The following is a 17422-nucleotide window of genomic DNA, read 5'->3' as shown; positions in this document are numbered from 1 at the left end:
AAATTCTACTGCTATTATCCAACCCTAAATAACATCTATCCCTTTTTGAAAGAAAATATCAAATATAAATATTAAAACTGATAAATAATAAAACCTTCTAACTAAATATACAAACAACAGGGAGTGTACTCTTTTAGTTGGTCATATTGTTAAGGATTTTTGTTTTACTAACCAACCCTAACCAGAATTTTTTAACTGTTAATATCTTTGCAAACTGTCAAGCCATAATATTTGCTTGTTAAATATATTTAAAATGTAATGAAATTTTATGACAATAACATTAGAGGAGCATATCTTCCAGATCATAAAGAGTTTTCTGTGCCAGTGTTTTTCAAAGTCCAGTCTGTGTATAATTTATCCTTTGTAAAACAATAAGATTGGAAAACAGGTTAACTAATAAAGTTATGAAAAAACTCCACACCTGAATATACTCAAAAGAGTGAAAGTTATACTGTTGAGTCAATTTAAAACATTTGCTTCATGATAAAGACAGCTGTAAAAGCAAATGAATAAATAGGATCTTTTTAGAACACATTACTAGTTTAACCATTTTCAGTTCTTTGGTCATTCATTGTTATTTTGAAATAATTAAGGAGCAGTATCAAGTGGTAAAAAATAATCAATAATAACTATGTAAATTTCATCAGAGTTCCAAAAAATGTAGATATATCTTGAACTCATTAATAAATTATATATAAATTGGTAGTTTGCACAAAAACTGGTATGTATTTTCTCCTGGATCCTCATAAATAATGGGATGATTTTCACTGACAAAAATAACTGGCTTCAGTTGAACGTCTAGTTAGACGAGCTCCAGTAACCAAGCTGTCTCAACAGAACTTGTGCTCTGCTTCTGGGTCTTGCCTGAAATTGTCATCATTTGCCTAAGGAATGATCCTTTTGAGTTGTTAACCTGTTCACTGTTACACAGCAAACAGTGAAGTTAATTAATGTTACTTGAAACTTTCTGTTTCGTTTAATTGATAAATGCAGCTAAGTCTGTTGCCTTTGTGATACACAGCTGAATATAGCAGAAAAAGAGTAACTTCATTAATTATAAAGCCCCCTGGACGCTGTCAACTACAGTTAGGTCCATAAGTATTTGGAAAGTGACACAATTTTCATTATTTTGGCTCTGTATGTCACCACAATGGATTTGAAACTAAGCAAACATTATATGATTGAAGTGTAGATTTTCAATTTTAATTTAAGGGGTGTGGTATACTAAAATATACTGTACTAGCCGAAGACCGCCGTAGCATAAGGCGGTGTAAGAATAAGAACAGAAAACGGTGAGAAAGGAATTCAGTATAACAAAGGCTTAGGAAACCACCGTCGCAGTATAACGAAAATAGCAAGGAGCGAAACCAATGCCAGTGGTCAAGAGAGTACCTTCCTGTAGCAGGCTACAGAAAACACAGACATATATAGATAGACGCCGAATTCACTGTGTTGCCCAGTCAACACGATAAGTCAGCGCGTCCACCCTACTGCGAGTGGTAAAAGTGCCATTTAAACTAATACAGTTAGATGTGGAAACCGGGTTTTCTGATGAAAAAACAATAATGTCTTAAACAGTATCGTTTACATACAACAGATTTTGGCGAATCGTTTACATGCAATTATTTATATCCATTTATACACTAAATACGTGCGTATCCCATGGTCTTAGAGTTGGTGGGCAGGGCTCTGTGAGTTGGGGGCGTGGCTCTCTGTCTTGCTTGCCCTTAGTTACAGTTGGTGGGCAGGGCTCTGTGAGTTGGCAATCGTGGCTCTCTGTCTTGCGTGCGGTGTAAAGTCTACATGGCTCACAGGTGCATGTGGACTTTTGCACAGACAAAAGCGACTGAGGTTGTGTTTGGTGAGTTGTTGCGTGCCTTGAGAGTGACGTTGGACTCAGGAGGATGGTTACAGTTGGCATGCGTGGCTCTGTCATGTGTATCCCATGATGCGGTAGGATGGTTAGAGTTGGCAGGCTGGGCTCTGTCGAGCGTATCCCATGGTCTTAGAGTTGGCGGGTGGGGCTCTGTCTTGCTTGCGCTCACTGTGTTGCATGCCCTCACTGTCTTGCTTGCGCTCAGTGTCTTACGTGCCTTTAGTGAATTATATATATATAGATGAGCTGTTTAGGAATGACAGCCATTTTTCTGCATAGCCCCCATATTTCCAAAGACTCTAAAGTATCTGGACAAACTAACATAATCATAAATATAATGATCATTTTCAAATATATGGTTGAAAATCCTTTACAGTGATTGACTGCTTTAAGCCTGGAACCCATAGTTTTTTCCACTTTGCGATGCCTTTACTGCAGTGGTCTTCAGGTGCTACATGTTCATTGTCTTTCTGCCATTGTGATCAATTGATCAACTTGGCCATTAAAGAATATTCCACTACTTTGAGTTAAAAAGCACTTGGTTTGTTATCGAAGTATACTCATTGTCTGTCTGTAATGTGAAGCGTCATCCTATCAGTTTTACAGCATTTGACTGAATCTGAGCAGATAGTATAGCCCAGCTACTTCTGTCAGCAGTCCTATAATCAATTAACAGTAGTGAACAACTTCTATTCACAGTCATGCATGATCATGCCATAAAACTGCATCGATAATGCTTCACAGACGATGTGGTATTCATCGGATCATGAGCCATTTCGTCTCTTCTCCATACTCTTCTGTTTCCAACATTCTAGTATATATTTATCTTAGTTTTCTTTGTCCAAAGAAAACTGTTCCAGACCAGGACGCACTTTCTGGCAAAGTCTAATCTGTCCTTCCTGTACTTGAGGTTTACCAATGAATTGCTCCTTGTGGTAAGCTCTCTGTCTTTACTTTCATAAAGTATTTTCTTGATTGTAGACTTTGGCAATTATAGGCCTACCTCCCAGAAAGTGTTCTTGGTTTGGCTAAATGCTGTGAAGGGGTTCTTCTTTACCAAGGACAGAATACTGAAATCATCCAAAATAGCTGTCTTTTGTGGTTTTCCAGACCTTCTGGTATTGTTGAGCTTACCAATACATTCTTTCTCTGTAAGAATGTACCGGATGGTTTATATGACCACTCCTCGTGATTTCTGATATTGGGTGGGTTTATTTTGTTTTCTCAGCCTAATGATGGACTGTTTATACTTGCATTGACAGCTCTTTGGAGTGCATATTTATTGAGAATTCACACTGACAGCTTCCCAAAACAAATTCCACACTTGCAATCAATTCAAGACCTTTTACCTACTTAATACTTAATGAAATAATGAGGGAACTGCTCTAGCCTGGATATGGAACAACTTGTCAGTCAAATGTCCCAATACTTTTAAGCCCCTGGAAATGGGGGGCTATGCAGAAAAAAATAGCTGTCATTCCTAAAGGGCTCATACAATATTTTTGGCAAAACCCTTAAATTAAAGCTGAAACTGTACCCTTCAATCACATAATCATTGCTTTATTTCACATCCACTGTGGTGGTGTACAGAGCAGAAATAATGAACATTGTGTCATTAAATACTTGTGGACCTAACTGTATATTGGGTTGCAGGCTGCTTATGTAAAATAGTGGAAAGGAAGAGCAGAAACATATTTCTTCTCAGAAATTTGATCATGTTTTAATCCAATAGACATTCTAAAAACAAAAAAATAAACTGAAAAAAGTTATTAAATAGCCAGCACAAACAGAGATAAATAAGCTCAGAAAAGCATTAAAGTGGAAACAAAGTCAACAAAAAATAAAAGTACTGAATTAGACCAGCAACACCTGAAACCTGTGAATGGAATATTCTTGCTGTGCACAGACTATCTGTACAATTGCAAAGATATTTCCTGCTTTACTTTGCCACTCATATTTCCTAATGTAATCCAGCACATTCAGTATTATGCTACCCACATATGTTTCTTTACAGTAGTGTTTTTAATTCTTTTGCCACTATTTGACAAGGGAAAGAAGTCAGCTTTAGCAAACATTAACCATCAAAACAAAAATGAATGAATATAAGTGTTCCACTGTTTTCTAATCAGGATGTAACTGAATATCTATTTAGATTTGTAAGATAAGTTTAAGTCAGTGCTATGGTTTCACCTTTGATTTTTTGTGGTATTTAGTAATCAGTAGGTATTTATTATATGGTTTTGTAATTTTTTATGAACTATAAAGTACCTTTTCAAGCTACAAGCTGTTAATAGCACCATATACAAAAACAATCATTTGACAAACTGAATACAAACAGCATGGTATTCCTAACTGATGTTGAGTAAAATTAACTTAACCTAATTAAGCATGGCTATCAATTAACTAAATTAACTGCTATCTGATTAATACATTGGTAAAAATAAAAATCAGCAGTAACAGACTAGGGTTTAAAAGCCTTTCATAGTGTATATGTATAGCACAGGTTAATCACAGTAGTCTAACTGCTGGAACTATAACATAAACACTGCATATCAGCAAATCAAAGATCCTCGCTTGTGAGCAAGTAGGCAAGCTACTGACTGTCTTTTACAAGAAAACACTCTTGCCCTTTGCTGAGGTGTCTGTAAATTACCTCTGAAGGGCTGGCCGTTTTGCATGTCTGCTTCCTGCAGTCAATGGTGTACAATGTCACTGCCAACACCCCAGTCACGTTTTTTTGGGCCGTGTGCGATGCTGTCCTCTCAGAAGACAGCAAATATTGCCTGTGGTTCCTGTTCTTGCAGCTTTACAACTGGGATGTTACTAAAAGAAAAAACATAAAAAACAAAACCATCCATAATAAATAAAAAGTGGTGAAACAAACTGTTTGAAAAATAGATCAGTATCTTAAAAATTCAGTTCACATGTTGGAGCACATAACATACTTACTTACAAACACATTGTGACAGCTACCAAATTAACAACACTGATATATTCCCACAAAACATAAACACATCAGAAAGAGACCTTCAACATTACATCTACCATTAAAGATAACCAACTTAACTTAAGCACTTCATTGTGAAATGTGAGCAAAACAAAAAAATTTAATTATTGATGATTATACTTAAAGAAACATATATTCTGTGCATCATCCAGGTAGACAAATGCTTTAATTAAAATATAAACGAGCAATGAAGATATCTACACCATTGTACATCTCAATTTAATTATTCATTCATTTTCCAAACATGCTCATTCAATATTAGAATCATGGGGAACCACGATACATAAATTGAAAATAATAAATATCTTGAAAGGATATTTTTTCTATAACAGTTGGCACGTTTCAAAATACTTTCCAGGATGTTACAAAAATACCCTGAGATACAGTGGTAAGAGAAAAAGAAAAACAAAATGTCGGATTAACTGCTTTACAGTACATGAAGAAGTCATTTCCTTGTAAGAGTTAATTTCAACTTAAATATCCACACTACTAAAGAAATGCAGAGATGCTTACCTAATTTATCAAAGGAATAAAGTAATTCAGTAATGTAAATAAGTGAAACAAATTTAATCTGTAGTATAGAGAGCAAGCATATCCAAGAGTTATTGCATGTCAAGATTAAACTAAATAAGGCGTCAATTTAGCCAATTAAAATTAGAACAGTACATGCTGAAAGAAAAGATTATTTTCTAGAAACGTTGTGACAGAGAAAAAAATTCTAACAAAAAATAATCTCCATCCTGGCCTGAGAAATATGAATACATGAAAAGTCCTTAGATGAAGCTGCTTAAAACACATTTTTCAAAAAGAGACCTGTAAGTAATGAACAATACATGAAAAGCCTAACCTAGAAAATACACTAGAATGACTATTTTCAACCTCTTTCAGTACACCTAACCATATATAGATATATATATAGTAAAAGGCGCTATATAGCACCCGACCCGGCACAGACCACGCAGAGGCATGTCTTCCCCATGACCCACTGGCAATACACAGTTCCAAAGCACAAAGCACAAAACTATAACCAACCCTTTCTGGCACCACCACTCCTCCCAGGCAACCTCGTCCTCTTCCTCCCAATTCTGGCCAAGAATGAAGGGAGGTTGGCCCGTTTTATAGCCCACCTTAAGTGCTCCTGGTGCCTGACCAGCTGGCCTTTATTGCACCTCCGGGTGGGGCTGGTAAGTCATTCAAAGTGGAGGCTGGCTCTCCGCAGCACTCCCTAGCGGCCACCCCATCTCCCAACCGGGCTGTGGTGGACTCCATGTCCCATGGAGCCACGGGGGAGACTGAAGAAGGACCCACGGCCAAGGAGGCTGGCCCCAGGCGCGCCGGGGGAGGCATTGCACTGTCCATGGTGGCTCCCCCGGGACATATGCAGCAGAGGCGTCCCGGCCGGGCATGGGACCCGGCTGTCCGTCACATATATATATATATATATATATATATATATATATATATATATATATATATATATATACACACACACATACACACTGTATGTATATATATATATATATATATACACACATACATACACAGTGGTGCTTGAAAGTTTGTGAACCCTTTATAATTTTTTTCTGTATTTCTGCATAAATATGACCTAAAACATCATCAGATTTTCTTTCCAGTCCTAAAAGTAGATAAAGAGAAACCAGTTAAACAAATAAGACAAAAATATTATACTTGGTCATTTATTTATTAAGGAAAATGATTGAATATTACATATTTGTGAGTGGCAACTAAACGATTCTGGTAACTTTTGATCATTCCTGCACACCAGCTTGGAGGAATTTTAGCCCATTCCTCTGTACAGAACAGCTTCAACTCTGGGATGTTGGTGGGTTTCCTCACATTAACTGCTCGCTTCAGGTCCTTCCACAACATTTCAATTGAATTAATGTCAGGACTTTGACTTGGCCATTCCAAAACATTAACTTTATTTTTCTTTAACCATTCTTTGGTAGAACGACTTGTGTGCTTAGGGTCGTTGTCTTGCTGCATGACACACCTTCTCTTGAGATTCAGTTCATGGACAGATGTCCTGACATTTTCCTTTAGAATTCTCTGATATAATTCAGAATTCATTGTTCCATCAATGAAGGCAAGCCGTCCTGGCCCAGATGCAGCAAAACAGGCACAAACCATGATACTACCACCACCATGTTTCACAGATGGGATAAGGTTCTTATGCTGAAATGCAGTGTTTTCCTTTCTCCAAACATAACACTTTTCATTTAAAATAAAAAGTTATATTTTGGTCTCATCCGTACACAAAACATTCTTCCAATAGCCTTCTGGTTTGTCCACGTCATCTTTAGCAAACTGCAGACGAGCAGCAATTTTTTTGGAGAGAAGTGGCTTTCTCCTTGGAACCCTGCCATGCACACCATTGTTGTTCTCCTGATGGTGGACTCATGAACATGAACATTAGCCAATGAGAGAGAGGCCTTCAGTTGCTTAGAAGTTACCCTGGGGTCCTTTGTGACCTCGTCGACTATTACACGCCTTGCTTTTGGAGTGATCTTTGTTGGTCGACCACTCCTGGAGAGGGTAACAATGGTCTTGAATTTCCTCGATTTGTACACAGTCTGTCTGACTGTGGATTGGTGGAGTCCATACTCTTTAGAGATGGTTTTGTAACCTTTTCCAGCCTGATGAGTATCAACAACTCTTTTTTTGAGGTCCTCAGAAATCTCCTTTTGTTCGTGCCATTATACACTTCCACAAACATGTGTTTTGAAGAGTAGAGTTTGATAGATCCCTGATCTTTAAATAACACAGGGTGCCCACTCACACCTGATTGTCATCCCATTGATTGAAAACACCTAACTCTAATTTCACCTTCAAACTAACTGCTAATCCTTGAGGTTCACATGCTTTTGCCACTCACAAATATGTAATATTCAATCATTTTCTTCAATAAATAAATGACCAAGTAAAATATTTTTGTCTCATTTGTTTAACTGGTTTCTCTTTATCTACTTTTATGACTTGAGTGAAAATCTTATGATGTTTTAGGTCATATTAATGCAGAACTATAGAAAACTCTAAAGGGTTCACAAACTTTCAAGCACCACTGTCACTCTCTCGTGTGTATGTGTGTGTGTGTCTCTCTCTCTCACTCTCTCTCTGCACAGGGAATGCATAGGGAGAGACTGAACACTTGCGGAAATCATTGGCGCGCACAAACCGAAAGGGAAACTGGCTTTTTCTTATACCGAGTCTGTGGTCGTGAACAAATGCAAAAGTTTGGCGAACTTTCTGCTCGTAAACCGATTTGTATGTGTTCCGAGACGTTCGTGAACTGAGGTTCCATTGTGTATACATATATATATATATATATATATATATATATATATATATATATATATATATATATATATATATATATATATATATATACTAATAAAAGGCAAAGCCCTCACTGACTCACTCATTGACTGACTGACTGACTGACTCATCACTAATTCTCCAACTTCCCGTGTGGGTGGAAGGCTGATATTTGGCAGGCTCATTCCTTACAGCTTCCTTACAAAAGTTGGGCAGGTTCTATTTTGAAATTCTACACGTAATGGTCATAACTGGAAGGTATTTTTCTCCATTTACTGTAATGGAGTTCAGCCAGTTCCGTTGAGGAGTTTCGTGTGACATCATTACGCCTCCACGTAATCACGTGAACTGACTGTCAACGCACTACGTAGAAAACCAGGAAGAGCTCCAAAACGCGCTGAAGAAAACATGCATTATAAAAACATGCATTATATAATTGAGAAGGCAGCGAAACAATAAGAAGCGAGCGAGTGACATATACTACCATATTAATGAGTGCTGCTACTTCAGAAAGAAAGGTGTAAACCTAAACTTTAAATTAAGTTAATAGAAAGGGTGCCGCTGGTGTTTCTCATGCCCACGGGTAATGCAGGATACAAGTTTAATGAGAGGACGCAGGATATAAACGAGAGTTTTGATCACTTTGTAACTAAGTTAAAATTGCAGGTGAAGGGGTGTGCTTATGCAAATTCCGAGACTGTGTTTGTGGGGATTGACAGTTAACGGTTGGGGAGTCACGTCATCATATCCCCTCCCATTTACCTCATTTCGCTCTGAGCTGAGCTCCGCGGCTAACGGCGTGATCCGAAGCAACTTCATCACACTCCACCAAATACTCACAGAAAAATCCACAAGTTAATACACACGCTGTCTCTAGAGTTTCTCCACACTCAATGTATTCCTCGCGCCCCCTTTATACTCTCTAATCTCCCATTTCAATTCAGATACCTCCAATTTCCTGTAAGGCTCAGCTGCTTGTGATGACAAGTAATAAGTCTCAAGGACAGACCCTCCAAAAGCGATGCCATTGATTTCAGGCAAGATTGCTTTTCTCCTGGACAACTATACTTGCATTCTCAAAAGTGAGCTCAGCGCAGCTTCGTCATATTACAACCGGGTGCAGCCAGAAACTTTTAAGTACCGGGTCTTAGATAACATTAAATTAAGCCGTGGACATCCCAACATCACACAAGATAGCAGCTCACGAGAACTTACTGAACGCAGTACGAGTGATCACTTCTATGCATCAAACCTGTTCAAAAAGCGCATTACACAATTTACAAGGTGATGGCTTTCTATGGCGTTCGTTTATAAAGCAGCGGAGAGGCTGTGTGAAGGCAGCTACACAGAAAAGCAGAGCGCCACACTCTGAATGTATTGCTGGCATCACCGTTATACCCTCTGATCTCCCCATTTGAATTGAAATGCCTCAAATTTCCAGTAAGGCTCTGCTTCGCGATGACAATTAATAAGTCTCAGGGACACACCCTACAAAAGATTGCCATTGATTTGAGGCAACATTGGTTTCCTCCTGGACAAAACTATACGTTGCATTCTCAAAAGTTATATATATATATATATATATATATATATATATATATATATATATATATATATATATATATATACACCCGATCTACAATACTGTCAAATAAGCGACCCACACACCATAGCGCAACATGAGAGGCTTCACCTTTAGCGCTGGCGTCTTAGGTTGATTCGCGAGAGTGGGTGCAGTGCGTGTGTACTGCCTGATGAGCCCAGAATTAGGGCGAAGCACGTGCCGCGTACTGTTTGCATTATTTGATAGTAAAACTATTTCAATATATTCAATATATATATATCAGCGCTTAATGATTCATTTTATTCTCGCAACCCCTGTTTAGGAAGAAGTATGAAAAAATATGAGGTTAACGCAGAAAACCAGATCACCCCGATGCGAGAGATGGACGTCTGAAGTGGAGCTCCGCTAGCAGTGGTGCTATTTTTCATATTATTTGCTTATTATTCTGAGATATCCTGTATTTATTCAACCCGAGAGGGACCGCTACAGTATATGTAAACACATATAAACATGGCCAACAAGAAGGGGTCGGAAAGAATCGAAGACTAAAGCTACATCCAAGCTGCGATCAGCAAGCCCTAGTTTGAGATACGGCCTTCGACAGGTGCTGGGTAAAATTGAAGAGCGCATTGAGAAAAACTCGGTTAAACTGAGCACGCTTGCTGATCGATTGGAGCATCTTAGTGAGACATTTACGAATCGGATCGAAATAGCCGAACATCTAGCTGCCAGTGCCGAGGAAAGAGCAGTAAATGTCAGTTTGGAATGTAAAAAACTCGGAGAAAAACTTGGAGACAGACTGGCTGCTTTAGAAGATGGGAATAGAAGGTATAATGTCAGAATTGAAGGCCTGCGGAGAATCGAGAAAGTTTAAACCCGGTGAAATTCGCAACTGAACTTTTTTCTAAAATAATCGGGGGCGACTTTAAAGCAGAATCTGAGATAGCAGCGGCTTACAGCGTCGCTGATCAAACACCGTCAGACCCGACCAAGATCTTTTATAGTTCGCTTTGAACGATTATCATTTAAGTTAGAGGTGATGGAACTCCTCAGGAAAAAAGGAAGATATTATATATGAAGATTGCCACATTCGCGTCTTCCCTGACTTCTCTCCAGCAACAGCTATCAAACGCGCCGCCTTCTATAATATTAAACAGCGCTACGGCAAGCCAATGTCAAATCGGCCTCCTGTATCCGCAAAACTGAAAGTGGAATGGCAGGGTCATTTCTATGTTTTCGCTAGCAAGGAGGAGGCAGAAAATGAGTTAAGAAAGCTGATCCCGGGACTATTCTGATACATAATTGTGAGTCATGGCGGTAAATGATAAAGCTAGGATTAATAATCTACTGTCTGATCTATTTGTTTTAAAATACGGGTTTTTATCAGCATATATTCTCATATTCTTATATTATTATTACTTACTTATTACTTATCATTACTTAGTATTACTAGGGCTAAATGTTTATGTTTTATTGTGCTTAATTACGTTTTCCTCCTCTTTTTCTTTTCTAATTATTTCATGTGTACCCTAAATGAGACTGTTCAATATCATACCCTTGGTTTGCTGTTATTGCTATTACTGCATTAAGACTTGTTATGCTTGTTTTGGACACATCTTTAACACCATCACCTGGGTTTATTATCTGGGGATATCATCTTAATGCACTAAAATTGATGAAGATATATAGATATATATATATATATATATATATATATATATATATATATATATATATATATATATATATATTTTTTTTTTTTTAAAGACTATATTGGTAACAGATATCTCTATCTTTTAACCTTAAAGCGCCACTGCATGGGGGCTTGATGTGCTTTGGGCGTGCTCTGTCTCTGGGTATGTCAGAGGACTGGGACTGCATGAAGTGGGTTTTAGCCTCACCTGGGGAGGCAAAAGGGAGGGTGGGGGTTAAGGGGAAGAGAAAGAGAGCAGGCTTGATCTATATCTAATCTATCATCTCAATCTTTATAATTATAACTATCAACGTAATAATAAGCTGCATGGCAACAACTCTTGGGGGAATAGGAAATTAAGACCTAAACTATTTCACTTCCAGTTAAGACTATAATATGACACCAAAAACTCAGAATCAGTGTCTCCATGATGGGACAGTTAACCGTAAGCTGGAATGTTAAAGGCCTGAATCACGAATTAAAGAGAAAAAAAGTACTTTCTCACCTAACAGGTCTAAATGCTAAAATAGTATTTTTACAGGAAACCCACTTACTAAGTAAGGATCAGTTCCGGCTGCAAAAGACTGGACTGGCCAAATGTTCCATTCTAGTTTTACAAAGAAAACTAGAGGGGTGGGAATTCTCATACATAGAACAGTACCATTTGTAGCATCAGATGTAGTATTGGATCCTGAAGGGAGATATGTGATGGTCATGGGAGACTTATCTAACTGTAAAATGATTTTGATAAATGTTTATGCACCTAATGTTGATGATAAGGAATTTATACAAAATTTATTTGCATCCATTCCCAATCTGAACACTCATAAACTTATAATGGCTGGGGGCTTTAATTGTGTTCTAAATCCACTTTTAGATAAGACTTCCTCCACAGGGGGAACAGCAACTAACACCGCAAAGATAATTACAAAGTTTATAACTGATCACAACTTATCAGATCCCTGGAGGTTTTTAAACCCAAATTCAAGAACATATTCTTTCTACTCACCAGTACATCATTGCTACTCAAGGATTGATTACTTCTTTATAGATAATAACTTCTTGCCTAAGATTAAATCTTGTAAATACGATGCTATTGTTATTTCAGACCATGCTCCGATGATCTTGGAGCTGAAATTACTAAGCCCCATACACTCACCCGCAGATGGCGTCTCAATCCGCTTCTATTAGCTGACGAGAATTGTACTGAATTTATATCCAAACAAATTGAATTCTTTCTAGAGACAAATACATCCCCTGAGATCTCTGCAGGAATACTCTGGGAAACTCTTAAGGCCTTCTTAAGAGGACAGATTATCTCATATCTTTCCCACAGAAATAAATCCGAAGCGAAGAAAGTAGCAGAGATAAAAGCGAAATTACTAAAATAGATGAAGAACATGCCAGACTACCAAGCGAGACTCTACATAAGAGGAGGCAGGCTCTACATTCAGAATTAAACCTCTTGACAACTAAAGAAACCGAACAACTAATTTACAAATCCAGACATCATTATTATGAACATGGAGAAAGCTAATAAGCTTTTAGCGCAACAAATTCACAAGCAAGATATGCATAGCGCAATCTCGGTAATTACTAACACGAATGGAGATAAAATCATCGAACACAAAAATATAATGTACACTTTTAGAGACTACTATAAATCCCTATATACTACTGAGTTTAAAGAAGACAATATACAATCTAATGCATTTCTGGATAAATTACAGATACCACAAATTGACGCTATTAGTGTGGAGGAGCTCGATAAACCTCTGTCATTATCAGAATTACTGGATGCTATAAAGTCACTCCAAGGTGGAAAAGCAGCAGGCCCTGATGGCTACCCTGCAGAGTTTTACAAGAAATTCTCCGCTCAGCTAGCTTCCCTCCTATTAGCAACATTTACAGAAGCCAGAGATAACCAATCTCTTCCACAAACCTTTCGCCAAGCACTAATCACTGTCTTTCCAAAACAAAATAAGGACTTATTACAATGTGCATCATACAGACCAATTTCACTTCTGAATAACGACGTTAAAATACTCTCTAAAATCATAGCTAGAAGGATGGAGAAAGTGCTCCCCTCAGTAATATCACAAGACCAAACTGGATTTATTAGGGGCCGACACTTATCTTCAAATCTTGACGCCTGTTTAATGTAATATACTCACCAACTAAATCAAACACCCCAGAAATATTATTATCATTGGATGCAGAAAAAGCATTCGACATGATTGAATGGAAATACCTTTTTACTATTTTGGAGAAGTTTGGGTTTGGCCCGAACATTTGTGCATGGATTAAATTACTGTATACTAACCCAGAAGCTTCAGTTTGCATCAATAACATTTGCTCAGACTACTTTAAACTAGAGCGTGGCACAAGACAAGGATGCCCTTTGTCACCACTGCTGTTTGCAATTGCCATTGAACCACTGGCAATACATTGTCGAAATACTGATCAGATAAAGGGGATTAGCAGAGAAGGACTGGAACAGAAAATCTCATTATATGCAGATGACATGGTACTGTATATATCGGACCCAGAAAATTCTGTGCCTGCAGTCTTAGCAGCACTCACAGAATTTCAAAAGCTCTCTGGTCTCAGAATTAATCTGAATAAAAGTGTACTCTTTCCGGTGAATTCGCAAGCATATAATATTAGATTAGACACCCTTCCTTTTATCATTGCAGAACAGTTTAAATACCTCGGGGTAAACATCACAAGTAAACATAAAGCTCTTTATCAACAAAATTTCGTCGTCTGCATGGAAAAAATTAAACAAGACTTGCATAGATGGTCAACCCTTCATCTCACACTAGCTGGAAGAATTAACACTGTTAAGATGAATATTCTTCCTAAGCTCCTTTTTTTATTTCAAAACATACCAATATACATTAATAAATCGTTCTTTAAGCAATTAGATTCAACAATAACCTCATTTATTTGGAATTCTAAACATCCACGCATCAAAAGAGCGACCCTACAAAGACAAAAGGCAGAAGGCGGCATGGCTCTACCTAACTTCCAGTTTTATTACTGGGGCAAATATACAGTCGATAAGAACCTGGACACAAATAGAAGAACATACACAGGCATGGACCGCAATAGAAGTAAAATCCTGCAGTACTTCTTTGTATTCCTTGCTTTGTGCTCCAATAAACACACGTTATCGGCAATACACTAATAACCCAATTGTGCTCCACTCACTTAGAATCTGGAACCAATGTAGAAAGCATTTTAAGACGGAGAAGCTTCTTTCTGTGGCACCTGCAAAAGAACCACCTCTTTCAACCCTCACAAACATATGCAGTTTTAATATCTGGAAAAAATTTGGAATTAACTTGCTTAGAGATCTTTATATAGACAACGTCTTTGCATCCTATGAACAATTACATTCCAAATTTAACATTCCAGCTACAAATTTCTTTCACTATCTTCAAATCAGGAACTTTGTTAAACAGAACCTTCCAGATTTTCCTCATCTTGCACCCTCATCCACGCTGGAAAAATTATTGCTCAATTTCAAGGAGTTAGACTCCATCTCTACAATATATAAAATCCTTTTACAATCCCTTCCTTTCAAAGATCCAAGAGGACACTGGGAAAATGACCTCTCAATTAATATATCAGAAAAGGAGTGGAAAGTAGCAATGCAGAGAATTCACTCAAGCTCCATATGCGCAAAGCATACAATTATACAACTCAAAATTATATATCGAGCACATCTGTCTCGACTAAAACTCTCAAAATGTTTCCAGGGCATGATCCAACCTGCGAACGTTGCAACCAAGCCCCAGCCTCACTAGGTCACATGTTCTGGGCCTGCTCCAAATTAACATTATTCTGGACAAAAATTTTTAATTACCTCTCAGACAGTCTTGGACTCACAATCCCTCCTAACCCATTAACAGCTGTGTTTGGGGTTCTTCCAGAGGGTCTTAAAGTGGAGAAAGACAAACAAATTGTGATTGCATTCACTACACTGTTGGCACGCAGACTTATTCTGATAAACTGGAAGAACCCAAACTCTCCTCTTTTAAGTCAGTGGGAAACTGATGTGTTATATTATTTAAAATTGGAAAAAATCAAATACTCAGTTAGAGGATCTGTGCAGACTTTTTCAAAACATGGCAGGATCTAATCAGTAATATTTTGAAATGATTTTATAAAGCACAGAGAATTTGTTGATTTAGGTATTTTTAAAAGCCTTAAATTTTACACCGTTTGGCTTGCTCTCTCTCTCAAGGGTGGGGATCGATCTGTTCTTAGCATAATTCTTTTTTTTTGTAAAAACTTGATTGCTATGTATTGATTGTAATAAAATTAATAAATAAATAAAAAAAAAAAAAATGAAAACCAGATCACCAATTTAAGCTTTAGGAATCATAGATACTTTATTCGACATCAATGATTGTTTTGGTAAAGCCATACTCGGTGTAATCCTCCTTCCATGTTATAATATTTTCGCGACTAGCCAAGATTAAATGAACGGAAAAAAAGTAAGAGAGAAGCGAGGGGATGCAGGCAGGCAGGCTGACAGCTCAATAGCTCAATTTGGATATACTACAGTAGGTTCTATTTAGTAAGCCAGAAATATCTTTGGTAGGAATGGAAGTTGGATTTAGTCTTTAAATTTCTATGGTGAAGAAAAATTTATGCAGTGATGATTAAATTTAACTTTCATTCCTACCAAACATATTTCTGTCGACCAAATAAAAATTACTTATATTTAAAATTTAAATAGAACTTGAACAAATACGATAGTTCATAATACCCACAGCACTAAGTGCACGTAAGATTACGAGTCATCCGTTTTAACAAGCAGCATATTGCACTGATACGAAATAGCCTGCCCATTTAATTATTTAAGGAATGGATAGATAAATTAAGATTTTGTACAAATAATGTTTTAAATTTTTCTTCCTCAGTGGATTCTGGCACCCCCAGCAACAGCTCCTCGCACCCCAAAGGAGATATGTGTATATATATATATATATAGATATAGATATATATATATACATATATAGATAAGATAGATATAGTGGTATGTAAATGTGTGTCTGTATATATGTAGATATGTGTGTATATATATATATATATATATATGCCAGCAACACTCATGACAATGACAAAACAATTACATTGTCAATCATGTTACATTAATATTAAAATGTTTCCTTTTCTTTTTCATTACTTCTTTAACACACTACTTCTCTGCTGCAAAGCGCGGGTATTTTGCTATATATGCATATGTATATATGTGTATATGTATATATATATATGTATATATATGCATATATGTATATGTATATATACTGTATACTGTATATGTATGTGTGTGTGTCTGTGTATGTGTGTGTGTCTGTGTCTATATATATGACAGCAACACTCATATCAGTGACAAAACAATTACATTAACAATCATCTTACGTTATTTTTAAAATGTTTCCTTTTCTTTTTTCATAACTTCTTTAACACACTACTTCTCTCTGGCGGTATTATTCTGCTAGTATATATATATATATATATATATATATATATATATATATATATATAAATAAAAGGCAAAGCCCTCACTGACTCACTCACTCGCTCACTGACTCACCCATCACTAATTCTCCAACTTCCCGTGTAGGTAGAACGCTGAAATTTGGCAGACTCATTCCTTACAGCTTACTTACAAAAGCTAAGCAGGTTTCATTTAGAAATTCTATGCATAACGGTCATAACTGAAACCTACTTATGTACATGTGTGAGGCGGAGTTACATCCCTTATCGCAACACCCCCCCCACGTAATTGAGTGCCTGCCCATATAACGCCGTCCGTCACTGGCAATCCAATAGAAACACTCTACCGCTAAATATTCACGGGTGAAGGGCCGTGCTTATGCAGACGAAGATGAGATGGTCAGGGTGGTGTTTGGCACAAACTCAGCGAAA

General features: G+C 37.3%; 1 protein-coding gene across 2 annotated transcripts in view; it reads right to left on the bottom strand.

Moving 5' to 3' along the window:
* The window catches only part of LOC120527867 (C-terminal binding protein 1), a 443475-nt gene that overhangs the window by 241173 nt on the left and 184880 nt on the right, over nucleotides 1–17422 (bottom strand). For both annotated transcript variants that reach the window (XM_039751777.1, XM_039751778.1), the window contains exon 2: nucleotides 4530–4699. In XM_039751777.1, the coding sequence (XP_039607711.1) occupies nucleotides 4530–4554 (25 nt within the window). In that variant the 5' untranslated portion in view covers nucleotides 4555–4699. The remainder of the gene's footprint in view (nucleotides 1–4529; nucleotides 4700–17422) is intronic.

Source organism: Polypterus senegalus, chromosome 4 (assembly GCF_016835505.1).
Source record: "Polypterus senegalus isolate Bchr_013 chromosome 4, ASM1683550v1, whole genome shotgun sequence".
Classification (NCBI taxonomy): Eukaryota; Metazoa; Chordata; class Cladistia; order Polypteriformes; family Polypteridae; genus Polypterus; species Polypterus senegalus.
The sequence above is the reverse complement of the archived record's forward strand: the minus strand, read 5'-3'. Positions and strand labels throughout refer to the sequence as shown.